General features: G+C 46.7%; 1 protein-coding gene across 4 annotated transcripts in view; it reads right to left on the reverse strand.

Annotated features, from left to right (window-relative positions):
* sugct (succinyl-CoA:glutarate-CoA transferase) overlaps positions 1–22,622 on the reverse strand; it is a 120,700-nt gene that overhangs the window by 1,962 nt on the left and 96,116 nt on the right. For all 4 annotated transcript variants that reach the window (XM_044176215.1, XM_044176214.1, XM_044176217.1 and 1 more), the window contains exon 13: positions 7,160–7,223. In XM_044176215.1, coding sequence (XP_044032150.1) covers positions 7,160–7,223 — 64 coding nt within the window. The remainder of the gene's footprint in view (positions 1–7,159; positions 7,224–22,622) is intronic.

The raw sequence follows: 22,622 nt of genomic DNA on the forward strand, positions 1-22,622 counted from the left end.
CCCCCAGATTCTCTGTAGATATCGCGATAATATTGTTACCGTGAATTCTTGTGGCCACGATAATCGCGTAGTGAAAATGTGATATTGTGACTCGCGATACATTTAGCATAATGTACATTTCCACGTCACTACCAGCAGTGACAAAATTAAATACTTCCAGTGCTTTAGACTGTCAACACACACACACACACACACACACACACACACACACACTCCCAGCAGTGAAAACCACAAGCGTCCGAAACAATCATGTTTTCTCCTTCTTCATCCTCCTCTTCATCATCATCAAAACCACCCTCATCCACTCTGTGTGTGTGTGTGTGTGTGTGTGTGTGTGTGTGGTTTCCAGCAGTAAGTATCCTCTCCTCATCGTAGAAAAGGTTTCAGTCGTAGTCGTCTGGACGCTGTTTTAAGAATCAAGACGTTTCGGCTCCCATCCGGAAGTCATTCTCAATTGTGAAAATGGTCTGAGAACTCAGAAATTTAAGCTACTCTGTGTTGCTTAAGCCCCGCCCTCGGGGAGGAGTCTACCTGAGTGTCTGCTGTTTACCTGCCTAGTTTCACCTGAAACTGACCTAATAGTTTCCATGATGGCCCAGTAATCAGTAATCAGGCCTATTGTTTTCTGGCTGCACCATTTCTGTTTGAACAGAAATGGTGGTCTGAGATTCAATCTGCCCAAAGTTTACCACAGTGTGTTAACACCGTGGTCAAGCCAATCACATGCTAATCAGGTACTTAACAGTGATGAGGGAGGTGCAGCCAGAAAACAATAGGCCTGATTACTGATTACTGGGCCATCATGGAAACTATTAGGTCAGTTTCAGGTGAAACTAGCTATTAACAGAGACTCAGGTAGACTCCTTCCTGAGGGCGGGGCTTAAGCAACACAGAGTAGCTTAAATTTCTGAGTTCTCAGACCATTTTCACAATTGAGAATGACTTCTGGATGGGAGCCGAAACGTCTTGAATCTGAAAACAGCGTCCAGACGACTACGACTGAAACCTTTTCTACGATGGACCACTCCTGGACGAATGAGGGACGACACCGTCCTCTCCTCATATTACCTTTATTTGCATGTCAGCCATGTTGGAAAAGCAGCTGTATGAGACAAGTTATAAAACAACAGCCGCCACCGATGAACCCGATGATCAATAAATAATCAGAAACATTAACGAGTCAAAGAGAAAACCACCGGCGGAGTTTGTACTCAGATCTTTTATCAAAGTAAAAGTCCTGCGTCGAAAGTGTTTATCAGCTAAATGTACTTGCAGAACACTTTGTGATTTATGAAATATATTATTAGTGATGTGTTCGCATGTAAGCAGCATTGTAATGATGTCGAGGCAGAACTAACTTTGTTATACACTTTCTATGCGTGCTTTAATAACTATCATGTTGAACTCCAGCTGCGAGAAGTTCAACAGCTCCCTCTGAACTGCAGCGCAGCAGCAGGAAACCGTTCGGTACCCGAGTAAAGCCGTTAAAAAGATCGTACATGTGCGATAAACACACCGCAGAAGAAGAGGGTAGCGAAACCCCGGCGTTGTCGGGGCGGAGCTCCTCCACAGACACGCAGTGAAGATTACTACACTCGTCACTGTAAGATAAAACCACCAGATCTCTCTCTGCGCCCCTCTTTTGGATCAGCTGAGTCTCTAAGCTGCTCTTTTAAAAACTTCTCAAAACCCGTTTTTTCCAGCTTGCCGTCCCTGCGGCGGGGCTGTAATTCATTTTGCCGGATCTATATCCTGTGCAGCACTTTGTAACTTTGTTTTAAAAGCTGCTCTATAAATAGAATTTTACTTATTTACTTACTTCTACCTTCTGATGAGCGAGCGAAGCTTCAGAAACTCTGCGACCATAAAACATGGATGCAACATGGAGCCAGAGGGACTCTAAAACACACAGAGAGGACGACGATAACGGGATTCAGCGACGAAGACGTCACCGACGACGCCTCGGACCTCTCTCTCCTTGTCACATCACTCTTTACCAACTCTTTTATTTTTTTTGTTTTAAATATCACCTGCCTGTGTGTGTGTGTGTGTGTGTGTGTGTGTGTCACCCGAACACACTCGTTACAGCAGCTTCCTGTGTGTTTTTAATAAGCAGACCACTGCAGAGTCTTCTTTATTAACATTCACATGCAGATGCACAAAGGCTCGCTCGTCTTTTCTTTGTGTTGATGCTGGTTTAGAGGAAGGAAGGAGAAAGGAAAGGGAGGAAGGAAGGGAGGAAGGGAGGGAGGAAGGAAGGGAGGGAGGAAGGAAGGGAGGAAGGAAGGAAGGGAGGAAGGGAGAGGAGAGGAGGGAGGGAGGGAGAGAGGGAGGGAGGGAGGGAGGAGGAGGGAGGGAGGAGGGAGGGAGGAGGAAGGGAGGGAGGGAGGGAGGAAGGAAGGAAAGAAGGAAGGAAAGAAGGAAGGGAGGAAGGGAGGAAGGAAGGGAGGAAGGAGGAGGGAGGAGAGGAGGAAGGGAGGAGGAAGGAGGAGGAGGAAAGAAGGAAGGAAGGAAGGAAGAAAGAAGGAAGGAGGAAGGGAGGAAGGAGGAGGAAGAGAGAGGGAGGAAGGGAGGGAGGAAGGAAAAGAAGGAAGGAAGGAAGGAAAGAAGGAAGGAAAGAAGGAGGGAGGAAGGGAGGAAGGAGGGAGGAGGGAGGAGGAGGAAGGAAAGAAGGAAGGAAGGAAAGAAGGAAGGAGGGAGGGAGGGAGGAGGAGGAGGGAGGAGGAAGAGAGGGAGGAAGGAGGGAGGAGGAAAGAAGGAAGGAGGAAGAAGGAAGGGAGGAAGGGGAAGGAGGAAGGAGGAAGGAGGGGAGAAGGAAGGAAGGAAGGAAGGAAGGAGGAAGGAAGGGAGGAAAGGAAGGGAGGAGGGAGGAGGGAGGAGGAGAGGGAGGAGGGAGGAAGGAGGAGGAAAGGAAGGAAGGGAGGAAGGAGGAAGGAAGGAAGGAGGAAGGAAGGAAGGAAGGAGGAAGGAAGGAAGGAAGGAAGGAAGGAAGGAAAGGAAGGAAGGAAGGAGGGAAGGAAGGGAGGAAGGAAGGAAGGGAGGAGGAAGAGGAAGGGAGGAGGGAGGAAGGAAGGAAGGAAGGAGGGAGAAGGAAGGGAGGAAGGAAGGGAAGGAAGGGAGGAAGGAGGAAGGGAGGAAGGAAGGAAGGAAGGAAGGGAGGGAGGAAGAGGGAGGAAGGGAGGAAGGAAGGAAAGGGAGGAAGGGAGGGAGGAAGGGAGGGAGGAAGGAAGGAAAGAAGGGAGGGAGGAAGGAAGGAGGGAGGAAGGAAAGAAGGGAGGGAGGAAGGAAAGAAGGGAGGAAGGAGGAAGGGAGAGAAGGAGTCCGGGGGAACAAAACAGTTTATTTCGGGAAACTCACAACAATCGTCAGTTTTTTTAAAGAACAGCACTAATGAGCTGAACTCTCACAGTCAGTGTGTGTGTGTGTGTGTGTGTGTGTGTGTGTGTGTGTGTGTGTCTGAGCCCACACGTGCATGATCACACGAGCAAGTGTGTGTGTGTGTGTCGGCCTGCATGGTTTTATGCATGACTGTGTCTGTTCGTGTGTGTGTGTGTGTGTGTGTGTGTGTGTGTGTGAACAGTGCTTCTATTTTCACCCCATTAGCAACCTGTTTTCCCCTTCAATGACACGTGTGTGTGTGTGTGTGTGTGTGTGTGTGTGTCTGTTCGTGTGTGTGTGTGTGTGTGTGTGTGTGTTGGTAGGGGTGTCAGGGCAAATAATTAAGGAATAAGATTATGTAATGCTTCTATTCATCGATCACATTTCTTTAGTTTCTCCAGCTGTCCGTCACAGAAGCCGTCGACATTTCAACAGTAACAACAACAGCTGTTCTTTCCTGTTTGGATACGAATATTGTTGTTTATTCAGGCGGCCTTTAAAGAACACCATTTCCCATAAGCCCTTTGCAGGCTGAACGCCACGGCTCGGCACGAGAGGTGAGACACTTACAGAAGATAGACAGGAAGTGATGTCATGAGTTCGGCTCCCTATTCCTTCTGTGTGGGAGCCAAAGAAAGAAGGAGGGAGGGAGGGAGGAAGGGAGGGAGGAAGGAAGGAAGGAAGGAAGGAAGGAAGGAAGGAAGGGAGGGAGGGAGGAGGAAGGAAGGAAGGAAGGAGGAAGGAAGGAAGGAAGGAAGGAAGGGAAGGAGGGAGGAAGGAAGGAAGGAGGGAGGAGGGAGGGAGGAAGGAAGGAGGAAGGAAGGAAGGAGGAGGAAGGGAGGGAGGAAGGAGGAAGGAAGGAGGAAGGAGGGAGGAAGGGAGGAAGGAAGGAAGGGAGGAGGAAGGAAGGAAGGAAGGAAGGAAGGAAGGAGGGGAAGGAAGGGAAGGAAGGGAGGGAGGAGGGAGGAAAAGGAGGGAGGAGGGAGGAGGAGGAAGGAAGGAAGGAAGGGAGGAAGGAAGGAAGGAAGGAAGGAAGGAAGAAGGAGGGAGGAAGGAAGGAAGGAAGGAAGGGAGGGAGGGGAGGAAGGAAGGAAGGAAGGAAGGAAGGAGGGAGGAGGAAGGAGGAAGGGAAGGAAGGGAGGAAGGAGGAGGGAGGAAGGAGGGGAGGAGGAGAGGAAGGAGGGAGGGAGGGAGGGAGGAGGGAGGAGGGAGGGAGGAGGAAGGAGGGAGGAAGGGAGAAGGAGGAGGAGGAGGGGGAGGAGGAGGAAGGAGGAGGAGGAAGGAAGGAGGAGGGAGGGAGGAAGGAAGGAGAGAGGGGAGGGAGGGAGGGGAGGAAGGAGGAAGGAAGGAGGGGGAGGAGGAGGGAAGGGAGGGAGGAGGGAGGGAGGGAGGGAGGAGGAGGAGGAGGAGGAGGGAGGAGGGAGGAGGGAGGAGGAGGGGGGAGGGAGGGAGGAGGGAGGGAGGAAGGGAGGAGGAGGAGGGAGGAGGAGGAAGGAGGAGGAGGGAGGAGGAAGGAAGGGAGGGAGGAGGGAGGGAGGGAGGAAGGAGGAGGAGGGAGGGGGAGGGGGAGGGAGGGAGGAGGAGGGAGGGAGGAGGGAGGAAGGGGAGGGGAGGAAGGGAGGGAGGGAGGAAGGGAGGAGGAGGAAAGGAGGAAGGAGGGAGGAGGAAGGGAGGAAAGGAGGGAGGGGAGGAAGGAGGGAGGAAGGAGGAGGGAGGAAGGAGGGAGGAGGAGGAAGTGAGGAAAGGAGGGGAGGGAGGAAGGAGGGGAGGAGGAAGGAGGAAGGGAGGGAGGAAGGAAAGGAGGAAGGAGGAGGGAGGAAGGAGGAAGTGAGGAAGGAGGGAGGGAGGAGGAGGAGGAGGAGGGAGGGAGGAGGGAGGGGAGGAGGAGGAGGGAGGAGGGAGGAGGGAGGAGTGAGGGAGGAAGGAAGGAAGGAAGGGAGGAGGGAGGAGGGAGGGGAGGGAGGGAGGAGGGAGGGAGGGGAGGGAGGAAGGGAGGGAGGGAGGGAGGGAGGAGGGAGGGAGGAAGGAGGAAGGGAGGGGGGAGGGATCTCTGTAAAACACCTGATGTTGTTCTCTGGTGAAAACCTTTGCATTTAAATGTTATATATTTTCTAATAATCGCTAAATAGATTATATTAATTTAGCTTTTTAAATTGACTTTATATTTTATATATATAATATATAGATATATTTCGTATTATATTATATATATTTACATTTTTATTTATTAAGTGCTTTTTTTTACAATTACCGTGACATAATATTACATATTCTGTATTTGTTAAATTGTAATTATTTACCACTAAAAGCAATTAATAATAAGTTATTGGTATATTGTATTGATTCCCTTTCTTTGAATGTCTTCCAGCCCACGAGGGCCGCTGGCGCCACCGACAGGACAGACTTCAGCGAGGCGTCTCGTCTACCTGCAGCCGCTCACCTGTCCGTCACATTTCATCCATTTCCTGTTTCCCCCCAATTACACATCGTCAGCTGTCACGCCTTTAATGGACACACACACACACACGCACACACACACACACACGCACACACACGCACACACACACACACACACACACACACACACACACACACACACACACACACACACACACACACACACACACACAGAGGAATGCCATGGAGAGGCCAGCCAATGGATGTCCTGAGCTGCACGTTTTAACGCTCAATTAAACTCGGTACAGACAACACACACACACACACACACACACACACACACACACACACACACACACACACACACACACACTTGTGTCTGGTGTTGTTTACTAAACAAAAATGGAGAGAATGACAAAGTGGAGAGCAAACAAAAGGATATTGTTCAGGCGGTGATTAGACAGATTCCTCTCGCATTTTGGTTCGGTGTAAATAAAAAGAAGATTACAGAAGTGGAGCATCATGGGACGTCCTGTTGTATGTTACCTGTGTGTGTGTGTGTGTGTGTGTGTCTTTCACCATCTCTCTCTCTCTCTCTGAATGAAACCAGGACCAGAGTCTCAGAGCCTCCAGAGTTGCAGAACTGGTCTCAGAGTTTGGAGGCTGACAGCTGAGAAATACTCTGATGAAGCTCTGAGGAGTGAAAGCGAGCTGAGAGGAAGTGACGTGACGTTTGTCTCGCTCTCTTAATAACCTGACACGAACGCAACACACACTACCTGCCTCTGCTCAATATGAATGTCTCCCTGCTGGGCCAGAAACACACACACACACACACACACACACACACACACACACACAGGTTAGAAGACAGATTACAGTGTAAAGACATGGTGGTGGACAAACAGCTTCCTCTTAGTGGAAACACACTGAGATCCATCAAACCGACCGAGCAGGAGAGTCCCAACGGACGTGTGTGTGTGTGTGCGCGTGCGTGTGTGTGTGTGTGTGTGTGTGTGTGTGTGTGTGTGTGTGTGTGTGTGTGTGTGTGTGTGTGTGTGTGTGTGTGTGTGTGCGTGTGTGTGTGTTTGGCTGCTGAACAGGATCCTGTAGTTTTAATGAGAAATATTTGTTTGTGTACCTGCAGGGAAATACATATCGGGACTGTCCCAGCGGTGTGTGTGTGTGTGTGTGTGTGTGTGTGTGTGTGTGTGTGTGTGTCAGCAGGACATCAATAACAGTGCCCCAATGCACAGAACAACACCACTTCTTGGAAAATGTCATTTAACAAGTTGGTGTCAAAAACAGAAGGTTAAGGGTCAGAGAGGAAAAGTGTGTGTGTGTGTGTGTGTGTGTGTGTGTGTGTGTGTGGGTGCACGCTGACCGGGCACAGCGATGCGTCCTGCTGTCGGATGGTCCATCTCCTGTATGAGACCGTTGTGTTTCACCTGCAAACAAACAAGCAAACAAAGTATAAGTCTGGTGAGTCGACAGTTTTCGCTCGCTCGCCGCTCTGTCGCCCTGGGCGACATGTTGCTTCATCACCACGAACACACACACTGGAGTTTATTCTGCCTCCGCCCCACACACACCGTCCTGCTGCCCCAAACACTCACTACAGCACCACATGTGGATTCATCCGCCGCTGGAAATAGTCCCCAACAGACGCTCTGTTTCCTCCTGTTGGTCTGATAGAAACTCCAGCGAGCAGCTGTTTGAGGAAACTACTGAGCCTTTTTAAACAGGAAACTGTAGATCTGTGTTTTTAAAGATCTTCAGCAGGAACCAATGGGCTCGCAGCTGAGAGCCGCAGACAGGAAGTCAGACGGCACTGAGGGACGGACCGACGTGTTAAGCTAATTTTATCTCATCTCCAAACGAAATAAACCTCCACAGATCTGCATTTCTAGATACAAAAGGGTCAGTGGGAACTCGTGTTTTTTGTGATTTGGACAAACTGACATTTAAATAACTAAAGGTTGAGTGTGTCTGTTAACAAATACTGTACTAAAAAAAATACTAGTTGAAGATTTTAATGACGCAAATGAAAACTAAATAAAAACTAACCTTTGAGTGAATAAAAACGGAACGATAATACGAAACGTGGACACTGATAAGAAGAAGATCCTCTTCCTCAGAAGCCGAGTTCGATTTTCAAAAGACTAAAACAAAACAACAATCAATGTGAATAAAAGTTATATGGATTTAGAAGACGCAAACGGATGCAAATTCACTCTAGAAACAGCAAACGGCGGCGAGGATGCGTCTGCGCGAGCCGAACCGGAGACTTTCTGACGCCACTTCATGCAGTCGACGCGTTTCTGGTGAGTTCAGAGATCAGACGGTGGATTCAGGATCAGCCTGAACACGTTCGGTGTCCGGGAAAGTTGTGGAAACAAAGTTTGACCGACACAGTTATGTAAGAAAACACGCAGCCCGTCAGACCCTTGGCACACACGCTCTGCCTCCGTGCAGTCAGGGGTGATGATGGGATGAGTGGTTTCCTCCCGCCCTCGTCCCGCGCGCACGACTTCCTCTATAAATATGGAAGAACTACGACTGACGCAGCCACCGCCTCCTCTTCGCCCTCCTCACCCCTCCACCTCTCAGTCCGTACCGGTGGGACGACAGAGGACACGGATCAGCCTCTCCGAGCCTTTAGGGTTTTTGTTACGTAATCCTCGGATGTGACTGAATCTCTTTGGGTTTTGGACAAAACAAGACGTTTGAGGACGTCACCTTGGACTCACTCGGTGTTTGAGGATTCGACAGGTAACAGGTGAGGTGAAGATGTGTCCGTGCAAGCGAAAAACGAGCGCTTGTCCCACAGCTTTATGAATCGACGAGTCAAAGAGACGAGAGGGAGGATGAGAGGAACCGGAAGGAAGGAACATGATTCACATGTGGTCCTAACACACCTTTACCTCTAACACCCAGAGGTCACGTCCGGTGCACAGAGGTCATATTCAAATCGCTGTCCAGAACACAAATGTCATGTTGGAGCCTCAGAGGTCACGTCTGAATCAGCAGCAGGACGCGTGACTGAAGTCGACATCACCGCTGGCTATTTTCAACAGTCGAGTAAGAGAGAAAGACAGACAAAAATAACCATGGCAGTCTTTGTCCCGGTCGTCCCGACCTGTGTTCAGCTCTCAGTGACCTGGAAGTCTCTTCGAGCAGCGACAGATTCAGGGGAGCTAAAAAAAGCCACATCACAGGCAGGAGGCTGCCGACGGACTGCTGCCTGCTCCGGCTGCTTTTACAGAAACACCCGAATCACTGAGGCCACAACAAAACATCTGACGCACAGCGCGTCGCGGGCAGCGGGAAAGGACTTCTGATGAGATGAGGACAGGGACGCAGCAGCTGGAGCCTCTCGCAGTTCTGTTCTTTGACGTATTTCTGAGTCAGAGTCAAACATAATGTGTTGGTGATCCAGTCTCTGGGACTCTGTGGAGATGCGACCTGTCCTGAATTAGCTGAATAATCTTATTAGTTTGTTCAACAACAATTTCAAAAATCTATTAATCATTCAAGTCAATTCTCAATTAAAAATGTTTTTTTTTTCTGGTTGCAGCTTCTCCAATGTGAATATTTGCTGCTTTATATCCCTGTAATCTGAATATTATTTGGACTGCTGAGCAGGAAGCGTTCAGAGGCTTCTCACAGCTTCTTCTTCTCTGAGAGCCGAGAGCGAACCAGCAGACGAACAGCGAGCGCCGTGAAGCCGAGCGGAGCTGCAGGCTCAGCTGATGGTTCAGCAGCAGAGACGCCGTCACAGTGTCGCTTCATACACCGTTATTATATAAATACAGATGATATATATAAAACATGTAATATGATATCGCCTCTCTTTTCTCTCTGCATGCCGTCTGTATCTAGATATCTTGACTGGAACCGGCCAGACCACATCAGGAGGCGGTCTGTCTCACATGGTGACTGGACCTCACTCAGGCGGACATGACACCTGTGCAGCGGGAACTCATTCTTAGGACGACTCCGCCTCTTCCTGCGATCAGATGTCTGATCCCAGTGTGGGCGGAACGGAGATGATGTGAACGCTTACTGATACCGGGCCTGAGATCACACGTCATTCTCATGTCCCGCTGATTGCAGAGGACGTAACACACACCTCCCAAATCTTAACAACGCAGCACGTGGTCCGGAGTATCAGGCAGGGCGATTGGCCGTCCAACTCCCGTCGGGAGACGCGTTTGAAACAGGAAGAAGAACAGAAACGTCGTACTGAAAACGTGCTGGAATAGGAACGTTTTGGGGGAACGGTTGAGGGCGCGGGCGAAGCTGCGGGGTAAACATCCACCTAGCAACATGGACACAAACACACTTACTTCATATTGCCTCAGATTCACACACATGTTTGTCTTCCTCGCTCTGACGCCAAATACCTCAGTAAGTTGTTCGGTTATACACCTGTCCTGATCTCCCTCCCGCTCTCCACAGGACGAACCCTTCAGATTTGAACGGCTCCGTGACCTTTCCTCTAGCGCCCCCCTCAGGACACGCTTTACATTTGTAGCTCCACTGCTCATAAGTCTCCATAAATAGATTTGCATTGTTGGAACTCTTTTGTGATAAACCGAGTGGCCATGAGCCGCGGCTTACAGAAAAGACAAACAACTGATACAGTGATACAGTATCTACCACACACACACACACACACACACACCCTTGTACTTCTATCTTTGTGAGGACCATCATTGACATAATGCATTCCCTAACTAAGTGCCTGCCCTTAACCCTGACCGTAACCTAACTGACCTGACCCGTAAAACCAAGTCTGAACCTTCAAACTGCCCTTTGAGGTTGTGAGGACCGGCCAAAATGTCCTCACTTTGTATGTAAAAAACGCGGCTCAGTATGTAGCAAGTACAAGCACACACACACACACACACACACACCCTTCATCTCCAGGGGGGAAACTTTAATAAGAGCCAAACGCTGATCGATGGCTTTAATTTAAACATCAAACATGACACACTGTGCAGGAAGTCAACCAGTGCTAAGTGAATTACACTGTGTGTGTGTGTGTGTGTGTGTGTGTGTGTGTGTGTGTGTGTGTGTGTGTGTCGGCTGCATGTACCTGTACACAGTATCAGTATGTATGTATAACATACATGCATTTAGAATATAAAACCAATCTTTCTGGTCGTTTTGAAGGCGGGACAAACGTTTTCAAGCCGAAGCTCATAAAACAGAGCAGCCTCGCCTCGTGTTGTTGTTGCTACGGAAACCACAAGATCAGCTGATGATTTGAAACCAGCTGACAATGGGAGCCTTTTGGATGTATCACAGTTTCGTATTTCCGCAGAGAGCGTCACGGCGTCAGACTCAGATGCTCAGCAGCGCCGCGCTTCGTCGCGACAGACGGCCAAACGAAACGAGGCCTCGTAGCATTCTGCTGTCGGTGACACGAGAGCTGCGGATCCAAACAGACACGAAGGAGGTTTCACGAGTCGGTGAAAGCCGACTGTCACGTACAGGAAGAAAAACGGCGCCACCAGGCCAAAGTCGGACATGTTTAACCCAGCAGCCTCTGCGTCGGGCTTTACGTGTGCTCTTGTCTTTGTTTTTGAACCTGTGAGGTTTAAGTCGTTTAAGAATCTTCTCCAGAACAAACGCCGCCTTAAACGAACCTTCGCCGTGCGCGGATATCGTACAAATTGGTATTTTTTAAAACATCTGCCTAGAAGCTCATGTTCGGTTTCGTGGAATATTCTGCTAAATGTTTTGACAACTGACGACAAAACAAAAACAAAATCGAAGTTAAAGGTTTACACAGGACACACGGGCCGGCTCCTCCCTTTAACATCCTGATAGACAGTGTGTGTGTGTTTATGTGTGAGTGTGTTTATGTGCGAGTGTGTTTATGTGTGAGTGTGTTTATGTGCGAGTGTGTTTATGTGTGAGTGTGTTTGATGTGTGCGCCTGTATTTGTGCATGCGTGCATACGAGTGTAACAGTATGATTGCATGCATGTGTGTGTGTGTAATCCTATCTGCTTGTTATGCAGGGTATCATTACATCCATATGGTCATCACACACACACACACACACACACACACACACACACACACACTTCAGGTCAAACACATTGTTGAACTTCCAGTTGTTGTTTTTTTCCAAACAGTAAAGCAGAAAGAGAATTAAAGGGACAAATAGTTTGGGAATTAAAAACACAAACAGACTGAATAAACCAGCGAAGAAGAAACTGCGAGAGCACAACACGACGTCGTCACTTTGCTGTAATCCGCTGAAACCTCCAATAACTGTGAGAATATGAATATGGCTTGTGGTGCTGCCTGTGCTGTATTAAAGGCCCGGCCTGATATTCGTGCGGCTGCTCCTGCGCTCTGCCTAGCTTAGCACGAAGAGTAGCAGCAGGGGGGCGAGCTGTGTGTGAAGACACACACACACACACACACCGTGTGCTGGAAGTGTACAGGGGAACGTGGATTTGTGACGTTTTGGTATTAGATATTTCTATATTTATACCATTTTTAATAGTTATTCTTTGTGACTTTCTCTGTTTCTATTTCTTATTCTGTTTTCAGCCACGCTAGCAGCTGGGCTCTGTGTACTCTGACTCCACTGGACGAATATCTCAACTCAACACACTCCGCTTCAGACGAACTCAAACAAACACAGACTCACACTCGCAAAAACACGTGTGTGTGTGTGTGTGTGTGTGTGTTTAAAACAACAGAGACCTTTTTGTTTAGGAAGGGCTGTTTCTGTTATTGTGTTCTGAACACTTGAATTCACCCGGAAGGTTTGTTGTGTTTTGAGCCATGCTAGCGGCCAGGCTGCACTTCAGCATGTACTGGACGGACTGCTGCAGAGATGCACGCTCCCCAGAGGATCAGTCTGAACAGACGATGACTTTAGTGATCGTCTGACTTTAGCTCCACCATGAAGTTCACATTTGTGGTTTTGACTGAAACATCAGCAGCTGCTGGACTGTGATGAGACGTGCTTCATCGTTCATGCTCCCCTCAGGATGAACTGTAATAACTCTGCTGATGCTCTGACTTCTCCTCTAGCGCCACCATCAGGTCGACATGTTAACGTGTCCGACACTTTGGTTTCTGACCAAACACCTGCAGAGCTGCTGACGCTCCCATCAGCCTCAGCTGCACTCTGTGTTCACTGCTAACCAGCTAATGCTAACAGGCTAAACTATCATGGGGAACACGGTAAACATTATACCTGCAGAACATCAGCATGTTAGCATTGTCACTGTGAGCATGTTAGCATGCTGATGTTAGCATTTAGCATGTTATGCAGCCAGAGCAGCTAGCATGTAGACTGTAAAGAGCCGTCCACACCGAGAACAATAACTCCACCGATGACGGCTGTCCACACCGGTGAACGCTAACGCTCTGTAAACTGCAGCTGTGTCGCACGCCGGGCAGCTTAGGAAGAAACATAATGATGATCTGTTACTGCTGAACGCTGCGCAGAGAAACTAAACGAAAACCTGAAAGATATGGGTATTTAATGTGTAATTTGCAGCCTAATATTACGTTATGTAAGCGTTTGATAAGTAGAGTAAACCATCTAAAAGGCGTTTCCCATACGGCGTCAGTTAGCTTACATAAAAGAGGAAGGCTACGGTTAGAAACCAGTAATTAAGCTAATTGATGGGACCCAAATTGGATGGATTCTGATTGGCTGTCAGTGTTTCCGTCGTTCATCAAACCGCTCTGAAGTGTCGTTATAGTTGCGGTGTGGACTCCACCTTCCACTTAGAGCGATGTTTAAAATGACATATTTCTAGTTAGTTAGCGCTCTCGGTGTGGTTCGATCTTAGTTATTTACCGTGTGCTGACAGTTATATACAGCATGTAGTCACACGTTTGTTCGTCTGACAACCAAGTTAACAAACGTCCGTGTTTCTACAGCTGAGGGAAGTTTTCAGTTTCTCTTCCTCGTTCATGTCTGTCTGTGACTGCAGTGTGTGTTGAGGGTTAAAGGTGACTTCTCTCTACTTGTCCCTGTATTACGTTCAATAAAGAACATCAAACGTCACACTGAAACACACACACACACACACACACACACGTGTTGGAAGACATGGTGTGTGTTTGACTCTAATCTAAATGTTATTGATCTGCGGCTGCACGGCTTAAAACTTCACCTGCCACGTGTGTGTGTGTGTGTGTGTGTGTGTGTGTGTGTGTGTGTGTGTGTGTGTGTGTGTGTGTGTGTGTGTGTGTGTGTGTGTGCCATGTGTGTTTTGCCAGCGGTGGTGGAAAAGGAAAAGCCTGATGGATCCAGATCCAGAACCACAGAGAGAGTCTGTAGGCAGTTACCAGGCCTGATCAAAAGACACACACACACACTGATCACAGAACAGCTTTGTGGTTTACCGCCACGTGCCTCCTCTTCCTCCTCGCTTCCTATTCCCCTTATTTCCTTTATTTCCTTCCTCTTCAGTCTCTTTTTCTGTCCATTTCCTCAGGCAGCTCTGCCTCTGCCTCTGCTAAGAAGTGTAAACTGCTCTGCAGGGAGCGGCTCCAGTTAGCTGGATCTGATGAAGATCTTTAATCATCAGAGTCATGTCTGTTTGCCGTCTGCACCACTGTTTGAGACTTACGCTAAAAAACATATTTCCGCGACTGGAGGACGAAAGGAATAACCAGACGATCTGGAACTGTTTCATCAGAGATTATTACAAGTTGGACGCAGCCAGAAGTTCACACACAGACGATCAAGAATGAGGTCACACCGGTGTACGCAGCCTTTTGATACGCTGACCAATCAGAAGTCAAGCTTTGAGTAGAGGAAACTCATCAGGTCTATAAAACGGTTTCTGAGCTTAAAGAACAAATCAGTCGTCATAAATGACCTTGAACTCCTGTCATCCCTCCGTCACTGCGGCCGATTCAGACGATGACTTCTTCACCCTCGCGTTTCTCTCTGCTCCTCCAGCTCTTTTTACGCCTCCTCTCCCTCCCCATCGCTCTTTACTCTTTTTACTCTCTGAGCCTTTGAAGCTAGCTGTGGCAGTCCATTAAGTCGACTAACCAGCACCCACGGGAGCCATCCAGGCCCGCTGTTACATCGTGTTACTGCAACATCAAGGGGAGGAGGATGGAGCGTGTGCAGCAGGATGTATGTAGAGTTGTGTATATGTGTGAAGATCTGAGGTTGCCCGAACCTGCTGCTCTCTGTGTGACCTCGACAATCAAAGCGGCTTCTGAATATCGCAGCGATTTCATTCCTGTGAAGTGTCGGAGCACTTTTTTCTTCCGTACGCGGGCTCATATGAGCACTTAATAGGATTTTTAGATGTGTTACGTAAAGCTGCAGCCTGAGTGTTAAAGGTCCCAGGTGATTTGGTTTTTCATGATTTGAGCTCATGACATGAATAATGCTCTTCATCGTGTTCTGCAAATGAGTGTTTTAGTTGGAGAACTATATTTCGAACTTTGAAGAGTAAAGCAGCGAAGTGTCACACCGGAGGAGTCATGACTTCCTGTTCAAACACATCTTAAAAAAGATTAGATATTCATGTATCACATCCTATAAAAAAGTGACAGCTGTGTTTCTGAGGCAACATTACAAAGTATTAGTTTGTAAAACGCTGAAAGTGTTGCAACAGCACTTTATTTTAAATTACCGTTAGGCCAACGTACTTTGGATAAAGAGAGCGTTTCATCTGAATGTCACCTTGGAGCAGCAGGTGCAGAGGCCAGGTGCATTAAAGCTTCATTCAAAGCCCATGCATACAACGGCCACATGCGCTGTGCTACAGCGGCAACACGAACTGTGATGGCGGTGGAGACAGCTGAGAGCGAAGACGACATGAAGGGAGTTTAAGAAAGGATCGGTTATCTTCCCCTCTCAGTAACACACAGCTATATCACGCTCTCTATCACAGGGAATGAAGCCTCGGCTTCCAGCTGTTTTGCGAGGACGTGCTCATGGATCCTGCAGTATGCCGGTCATCCACCAACCACAGGGTTGGCAGTTCGATCCCCAGCTCCTCCTGTCCACATGTCGTCCTTTCACTTTCGCCATCATGAACGGAAAACAGACTTATAGCGATGCTCTTTGAGACTCATAGTTGGCTAAATTTGTTATGGAGGCAGACTTTGTGGTCCAGAGATTCTATTAGGCATCAATCCATCAACCATTTCACTTCCTGCTACCCTCTGTCCTGTTTGTACTGACAAAAGAGCAATAAAGCTGCTTCATATAGAGCTCTTTATCACAAAACGTTATTATTCTGCTGCTTGTGTCCATGTGTTTGATCCCCAGTGATAACCAATAAACAGCCATGGATTAACGGCATGACAGCTACCCGTTCACTGTGTTTAAACGCAGATTCAGTCGGGGAGTGATTCTCTAAACAGAGATATAAGGTAGGTTTTCCACACCTCCATCACACATGTTGTGTGTTTCCAGGCTGGTGTTGCATCTAAACAACATCCATCCTCTCTTGGTTTTGTATTCAACAGGATCTCCTGTTTGTAATTTGGCCTTTTTGTTTCTCGACTGTTTCACCACAAGCTCGTTTTAAACTGGACCCACCTGTGGATTTGCATGGTGGGCAGCGAGTGGAGTCTAAGTTTACATCTGGGGCATTCAAAACAAGCTGCAGGGAGACACGGACGTGGTTTCTGTGAGTGGCTGTGGATCGAGGGTACGGCCACATTTGCATTGGATTTTCCTCAGAATGTAATTTGTCAGTGGAATTTTACAATCAGGACGGCAACTCGGACAGGACGATGTTAACGTCCTGCTACAAGGGTTACCTGGTACTCCTGGGTCAGGTTGTCTGTTTTATAATGTTGTTATTCTGTGGGGAAAGAGATCAAACCTGTTTTTAGGTTTCACACTAGGTGTTTCATGTATGCAAAATTGCATTTTCCCCCCAAATCTTCACTCTTTCTTCTAAATATGCTGTGTGTTATTCATCTACCCTTTATTTAAAACCGTCAGGCTCAATGTTTTCTTGAGCGGATTTGGTCAAGGTAATCGACAAGAAGGTTTTTTAACAATATTAACCTGTTAATATACAACATATATATAGAATACAACATGCAGTACCTTAGACTGAGAAAAATGTCTGTAACTGGATGATAGCCGTTAGTCTTTCTGTTAGAGTGCCTTTGAGCAAGCCTGAGATCCTCAGGTAAGGTTCATCTGGTTGTTCCTAAACCCTGGTTCAGGACTAAAGGGGACCGGGCTTTTGTAGTCAGGGCCCCTTTTAGTAATGTTACTAATGTTTTTATTAGTTTTGTTGTTTTGTATTGTAATTGCAGTATTTACGGCACTGTTGTCTGTAGTTTTGAAATGTTTCAGCCTTTACCTTGTAGATTTGTTTTGAAAGGTGCTGTATAAATAGAGATGCTGATTATCATTTTCCTCTGGAGTAGTAAAGTTGTGAAAATAAAATGCTAATTTGGCAAAATAAACTAGTAACTAGTAACTGTGAAACATAATGTTGGTGGGTTTCTGTTTTACTTTGTTCTGCAGAAAAGGCCATTGGATGTGCTGCTGCATCACACATCACTCTGTGTGGTTCAGATGCAAATTGACAATTGACGGTGACAATATAATCTTGCAAATGAATAACTGCAAGTGCATCCTCCTCCACAGTCCTGAAATTTAAGATCTCTTAGAAGACTGTACTGGGCCAGTCCCAGTTTACATCTATTGACCCCATTATCAAAGTGAAGCCTGGTGGAGCTCAGGAAGACTAACAGAACAGAAACAGAAACAACACAAACCCGCTGTTAACATAATTACACCATGGATGTATTATGAGAACTACATACTGGACATCATGTGGCAAAAAATAACGTTTTCTCTTCTCCTGGTTTGTGTGCGAGGCTAACTTGCCGTGTCCTTTCCAGTTCTGTTAATACGTCCATGTTTCACAGTGAAGTTTTTTCACCTCACCGCAGAGGTTTGGAGCATTGTGAACAGTTTTCACTGGAACTATTTATTGAAGAAATAGCCCCAATTAAAACTGTCTGCAGTGTGTGATCTGTGGATTATCCAGAGTAACAGGGACTGTGAGCTATTGTACTGGGGTGGAGGCAGAAATATCAGCGATAGATACCTCAAAACTACAAAAATTACAATAGGCCTATTGTAATTTTCAGACTAGCTACTTTAGGTGAAGAAATTAAGCTTTAATTTTGCGACACAGAGCATTGTTTGGAGGGAACCTCCTCATCGTACACATCTGATTTAAGTTTGAATAAACATGCTGCCTACTCTCAGCTCTTTTTCCACCTGCAGCGTCTCAGTAAATAAGCATCATGTGGCTGTTTGTTCTGGTCTCTGATGATCATCCATCTGCAGGCGGTAACAAGAGAAGATCAGAGTCACCTGCTTCTCTGCTTCAGCTGATTGTTTCATGGTTTGGGGGGTTTTGTCCTGTTATTTCCTGTTTTATTTTGTAATACTCTCCCTGCCTCTTGTGTCTGTTAGTTTTGCTTCCTGTCGTTGATTGCTTTGAGTGTTTTCACCTGTGTCATTGGTTTCACCTGTGTCTCGTTGTCTCCCTCACCGAAGTGTATTTAAGTCTGTGTCCTTCCATTGTTCTTTGTCAGATCGTCCCAGTTGTTATGTTGGTTTCGGTTTCTCTGATGTTTGGTCTTATATCATATTGCCTGTTACCTGTTTGGTATCTGCCTCCTCTGTCTGCATTTGGGTCCTTTCCTGTTCCCTGTTTGCCAACATTGTAACAGACTGATGCTGTCTAGTTAAACCAGAGGATATTTCATGCCTCAGCTGCTTCACATAAGCTTCTAGTTGTTACATAAATACTTGTACGTCTTCACAAAATAAATTTATTTTCACTTTCAGAAATAAAGCAGCAGTTGTAAGACATGAGTGGATGATACGATTTCATTTCCTTCTTTCTTTGTGGTTAGTGAACAAGCTAGCTCACTTCCTAAACTAGTTCGGCAAGCTATTTTAGTTTACAAGCTAACCAGTGTGCCAGTATGCTAATTGGCCAGCATTCTTGCTAGCTAGTCAACCTCAATAGCTCACCCATCAGTTTGTTGACTAATTAAAACAAAAGCAGAACTAATGCCACTAAATAAGCTAATGTTACAGTTACTATCCCTTAGATTGTGCTCTTTTTTAACAGCAAAGATTAACCTATTTGAACGTGACTGACGCAATTGCATTAAACATTTTTTCAACTCTTTCAGAATCGTATATACTGCTGGAATTTGTGTAACTTCCTTTTTCTGCTAATGTCTGGTGTCTCTGATGTCCGTTTATAAATCTGATTAGAAATCTTTTTTTTTTAACGCTGTTCTTATAAAGTCAGGTTTTGCCTCACGATCATCGTGTTTAGACGTTTTATTCATTAATATAATAAAACAGTGATTGTTTCCATGACTACAGTGAAAAGAGGAAACGCTAACAGCTGATCCGCATGGCTTTTAGTGGTGCAGGTTCACACAAATGTAAATAGGCTACGTATAAATGGAGTTCAAGGTGTAGCCCAAACCATTACTGCCATTAGTAACGGTGCAGATCTATACAGAAAGTTATTTATAACTTTGAGTCCTTATAACTGTAAGTGACTAAAGTTGTTAGTGAATTCATCAGGATTCAGGATTTGATAAAATCCTATTGAACCTCAAACCTTAGACACTGCACATACCACACGAGGTCAGTGCATCACTAAACATCCTCAACGACAGCGTGTGAGTGTGTCTTTTCCACAAAGTACGACTTCCCGTTATGTCTCTGCAGAGGACAGATGACCCAAACAAATAATTTAATAAGAAGGAGAATCAACAGTTTAAAAGTGCAGTACATCCGGTGGCTTAGTGGTTAAGACACATACCACATAACTCTGATGTCCCTGGTTTGATTCTAGCTGCCCCCCTCCATGTTTCCTGCCTCTATCAAATATAGGCCGGAAATGCCAAAATCATTTTTTTTAAAGTTCAGTACATCAAACAGAGCATCCATCGAAAACACATCAACAAGACTGCGGTTCTGCAGCCACGCGAACAGCTCAGTTAGGCAGCGGTGCTCTGAGCTAAATGCTAACATGCTGTTTAGCAGGTGTAATGTTCACCATGTTCACCATCTTAGTTTAGCGTGTTAGCATGCTAACATTTGCTAATCAGCAGTGAACACAGAGCGCAGCTGAGGCTGATGGGAGCGCCATCAGCTCTGCAGGTGTTTGGTCAGAAACCAAAGCGTCGTTAACATGTCGACCTGATGGTGGCGCTAGATGGAAAAGGAATGTCTGAACCAAATTTCATGGCAATCCATCCAATAGTTGTTGAAATATTTCAGTCTGGACTAAAGTGGTGCACCGACAGACCGCCACTGCCGCCCATAGAGCCACGCCACTAGCATGGCTAAAAACACAACTAAATTTAGAAGTGAATAAAAGTGTTTAGGACACAATAACAGAACTAAATTCCTTCCTAAACAATCAGGTCTCTGGAGTTTTAAAAGACTGCGGTGTGCACACGCACACGTACTCTTGTGTTTTTGTGAGTGTGAGTCAGTGTGTGTTTGAGTTTGTATGAAGTGGAAACTTTGGCATGTGGAATGTGTGTGTTTTGGATCGAAGAGTTGCCCATATGGAGAAAAACTGGGGGAAAAGTAGATTAACAGTGTTTGTGTATTACTGTATGTGTGTATTAGTGTGTGTGTGCAACAGCAGCTGTGTTCCAGGTGTGGAGCAGGACAGTAACCTCCTGTCAGCAGGGAGCTGTTCAGGAGCAGACAGTGTTAACTCCCACTGACGGAAACAGCCAAATATGATTTCATAGTTTGTGTGGAGAGCTGAATCCCAAACCTTGGACCTCTGAGAGTGTGAGTGAAGGTGACACTGACAGCTTCAACATGGCTGGTAAGACGAGACCTGAGGAACGATCCTCAGATCTCATCAGAGGTCAGCTGACGTCATTCTTCCCCTCGGACTGCTATGATTCCCAACATCTCCCAGAATGCATTTCAACAGCATCCATAGAAGTGGAACAACTGTTGGTTACAGGTGTGGGTGGAGAGATGTTGCAATAGAAAACAAATAACACACATGCTAAAATCACATTTACATTTGTTCATTTGGCAGGTGTCGGAAGAGACGTACAAATGAGGTACAGAAGGCAGGTGCGTTTCAAACGAGGCTGCAGGTGCATGAAGTCAGAGATAAAGGTGAATAACTACTCCTCAAGCTAAGTCTTGCTGACCGAATCCAGTTTGGTAAAAGAGAGACCGGACAGGAGAAGATCTGGACTGAGATTTCCTTCCTCGCAGTGACGGAAGCGCCCGTCGTCGTGCGTTTCCATCACTGTGGGAAGCTGAGATTTGAACGACCCCTCTAGCGCCACCCGGAGGAACAACAACTTTAGAATAGCTAAATGATTGGGAGGGCGTTTGTTCATATTGTGGCTGTAATGAAACTAAAGTTTCCAAATATATAAATGTCATTCAGACTTAGCCCGTTTTAAAACATCTATAAAATATTACACAATAAAAAATACGAGCACGTTTACGGCTGTATTCTACATTCGCACTTTTAGTATTTTAAATTCTGTTTCTGCAAGCATTTAAATGACATCAAACCTGAAGACATCACAGAGAGGGGGAATGAATTTGAAACAGGAAGATGAGAGAACAGTAAAAGAAAAGAGAGAGAGAGAAACCAAACCGGCACAGTAGGAAGGACGAGAGACCGAACTCGAACACAGACAGAGGAAGATGAGAGTGAAATAAAAGTTTTTAGGAGCTCGTGGAAGTTACGTAAAGACAATATGTTGACCCGGGGGCCAAACGAGGGCCGGTGGATGAAAGAGAGGGAGGGAGGTCTTTGATGCGGATCCCTGCTCGCAGACGAGCGCTGAGATGGAAGTGATAAACTCTGAAGGTCGGCACTGATCCAGGATTTATGGAGGATAAAGTTTGTTTACAAGTGTTCAGAGGTCAAACTGATTTTTATTGAGGCTTTCAAACGTTTCTTCACAGATCTGCTGCCGGCCGAAAAGACTCTCAATCACGCCTCAGTCTCCACAGACCAGGCCGAAGGGAAACGGAGATATCACCGGAGGAAGCCGGAGGATCCGTTCGGGCGCTGCAGGGTCGCTCAAAGCGAAGTATACTCGTGTCCGAGAACAGACGCAACAAACAGCTCCAACGCCAGCTGTTGCCAAAACTCCTCCGTTTCACATTTCGGTTTGAGCAAACGTACGACATGTAAATATTACAGACTGCGAGTTAGCTGCGCTTAAAGACCACATGGAGGAAGTAAAGCTCTCCGATAACGGAGAGTTCGAACATCTCCAGTTCAACCAGACAACCGACAACGTGACTCGGTCAGAAGCTCAAGTGGACCAGGTCCGAAAAAAGGCCCGACTGTGTTTTGGACATTTTTATCTTTCAGAGAGTTATCAATTATTACGGCAGCAGGAGACACGTATCTGATCCGTGTTTGGGCAGCAATAAAAATTCCTTTCAGCATGTCGCTCAGCGGAGAGGACGACGTCCAACCACACACACACACACACACACACACACACACACACACACACACACACACACACACACACACACACACACACACACACATACACACACACATACACACACACACACACAAACTAACGCTGCTCTCTGTAACTTCATCTGCAGGCGACGTGGAAAACTGCTGTGCAAGGTTTATACACCATTTAGGACACACACACACACACACACACACACACACACACACACGCGCTGTTCCGACTGGCTCACCTCCTGACCAATCACAGCTCAGTGTCGACAAATTATGACTCAGCAAAAACAATAATGTAGTTTGTATGATGGAAAAGATGGAATAGGGAGACAGG

The sequence above is a fragment of the Siniperca chuatsi genome, linkage group LG19, assembly GCF_020085105.1.
Source record: "Siniperca chuatsi isolate FFG_IHB_CAS linkage group LG19, ASM2008510v1, whole genome shotgun sequence".
NCBI lineage: Eukaryota > Metazoa > Chordata > Actinopteri > Centrarchiformes > Sinipercidae > Siniperca > Siniperca chuatsi.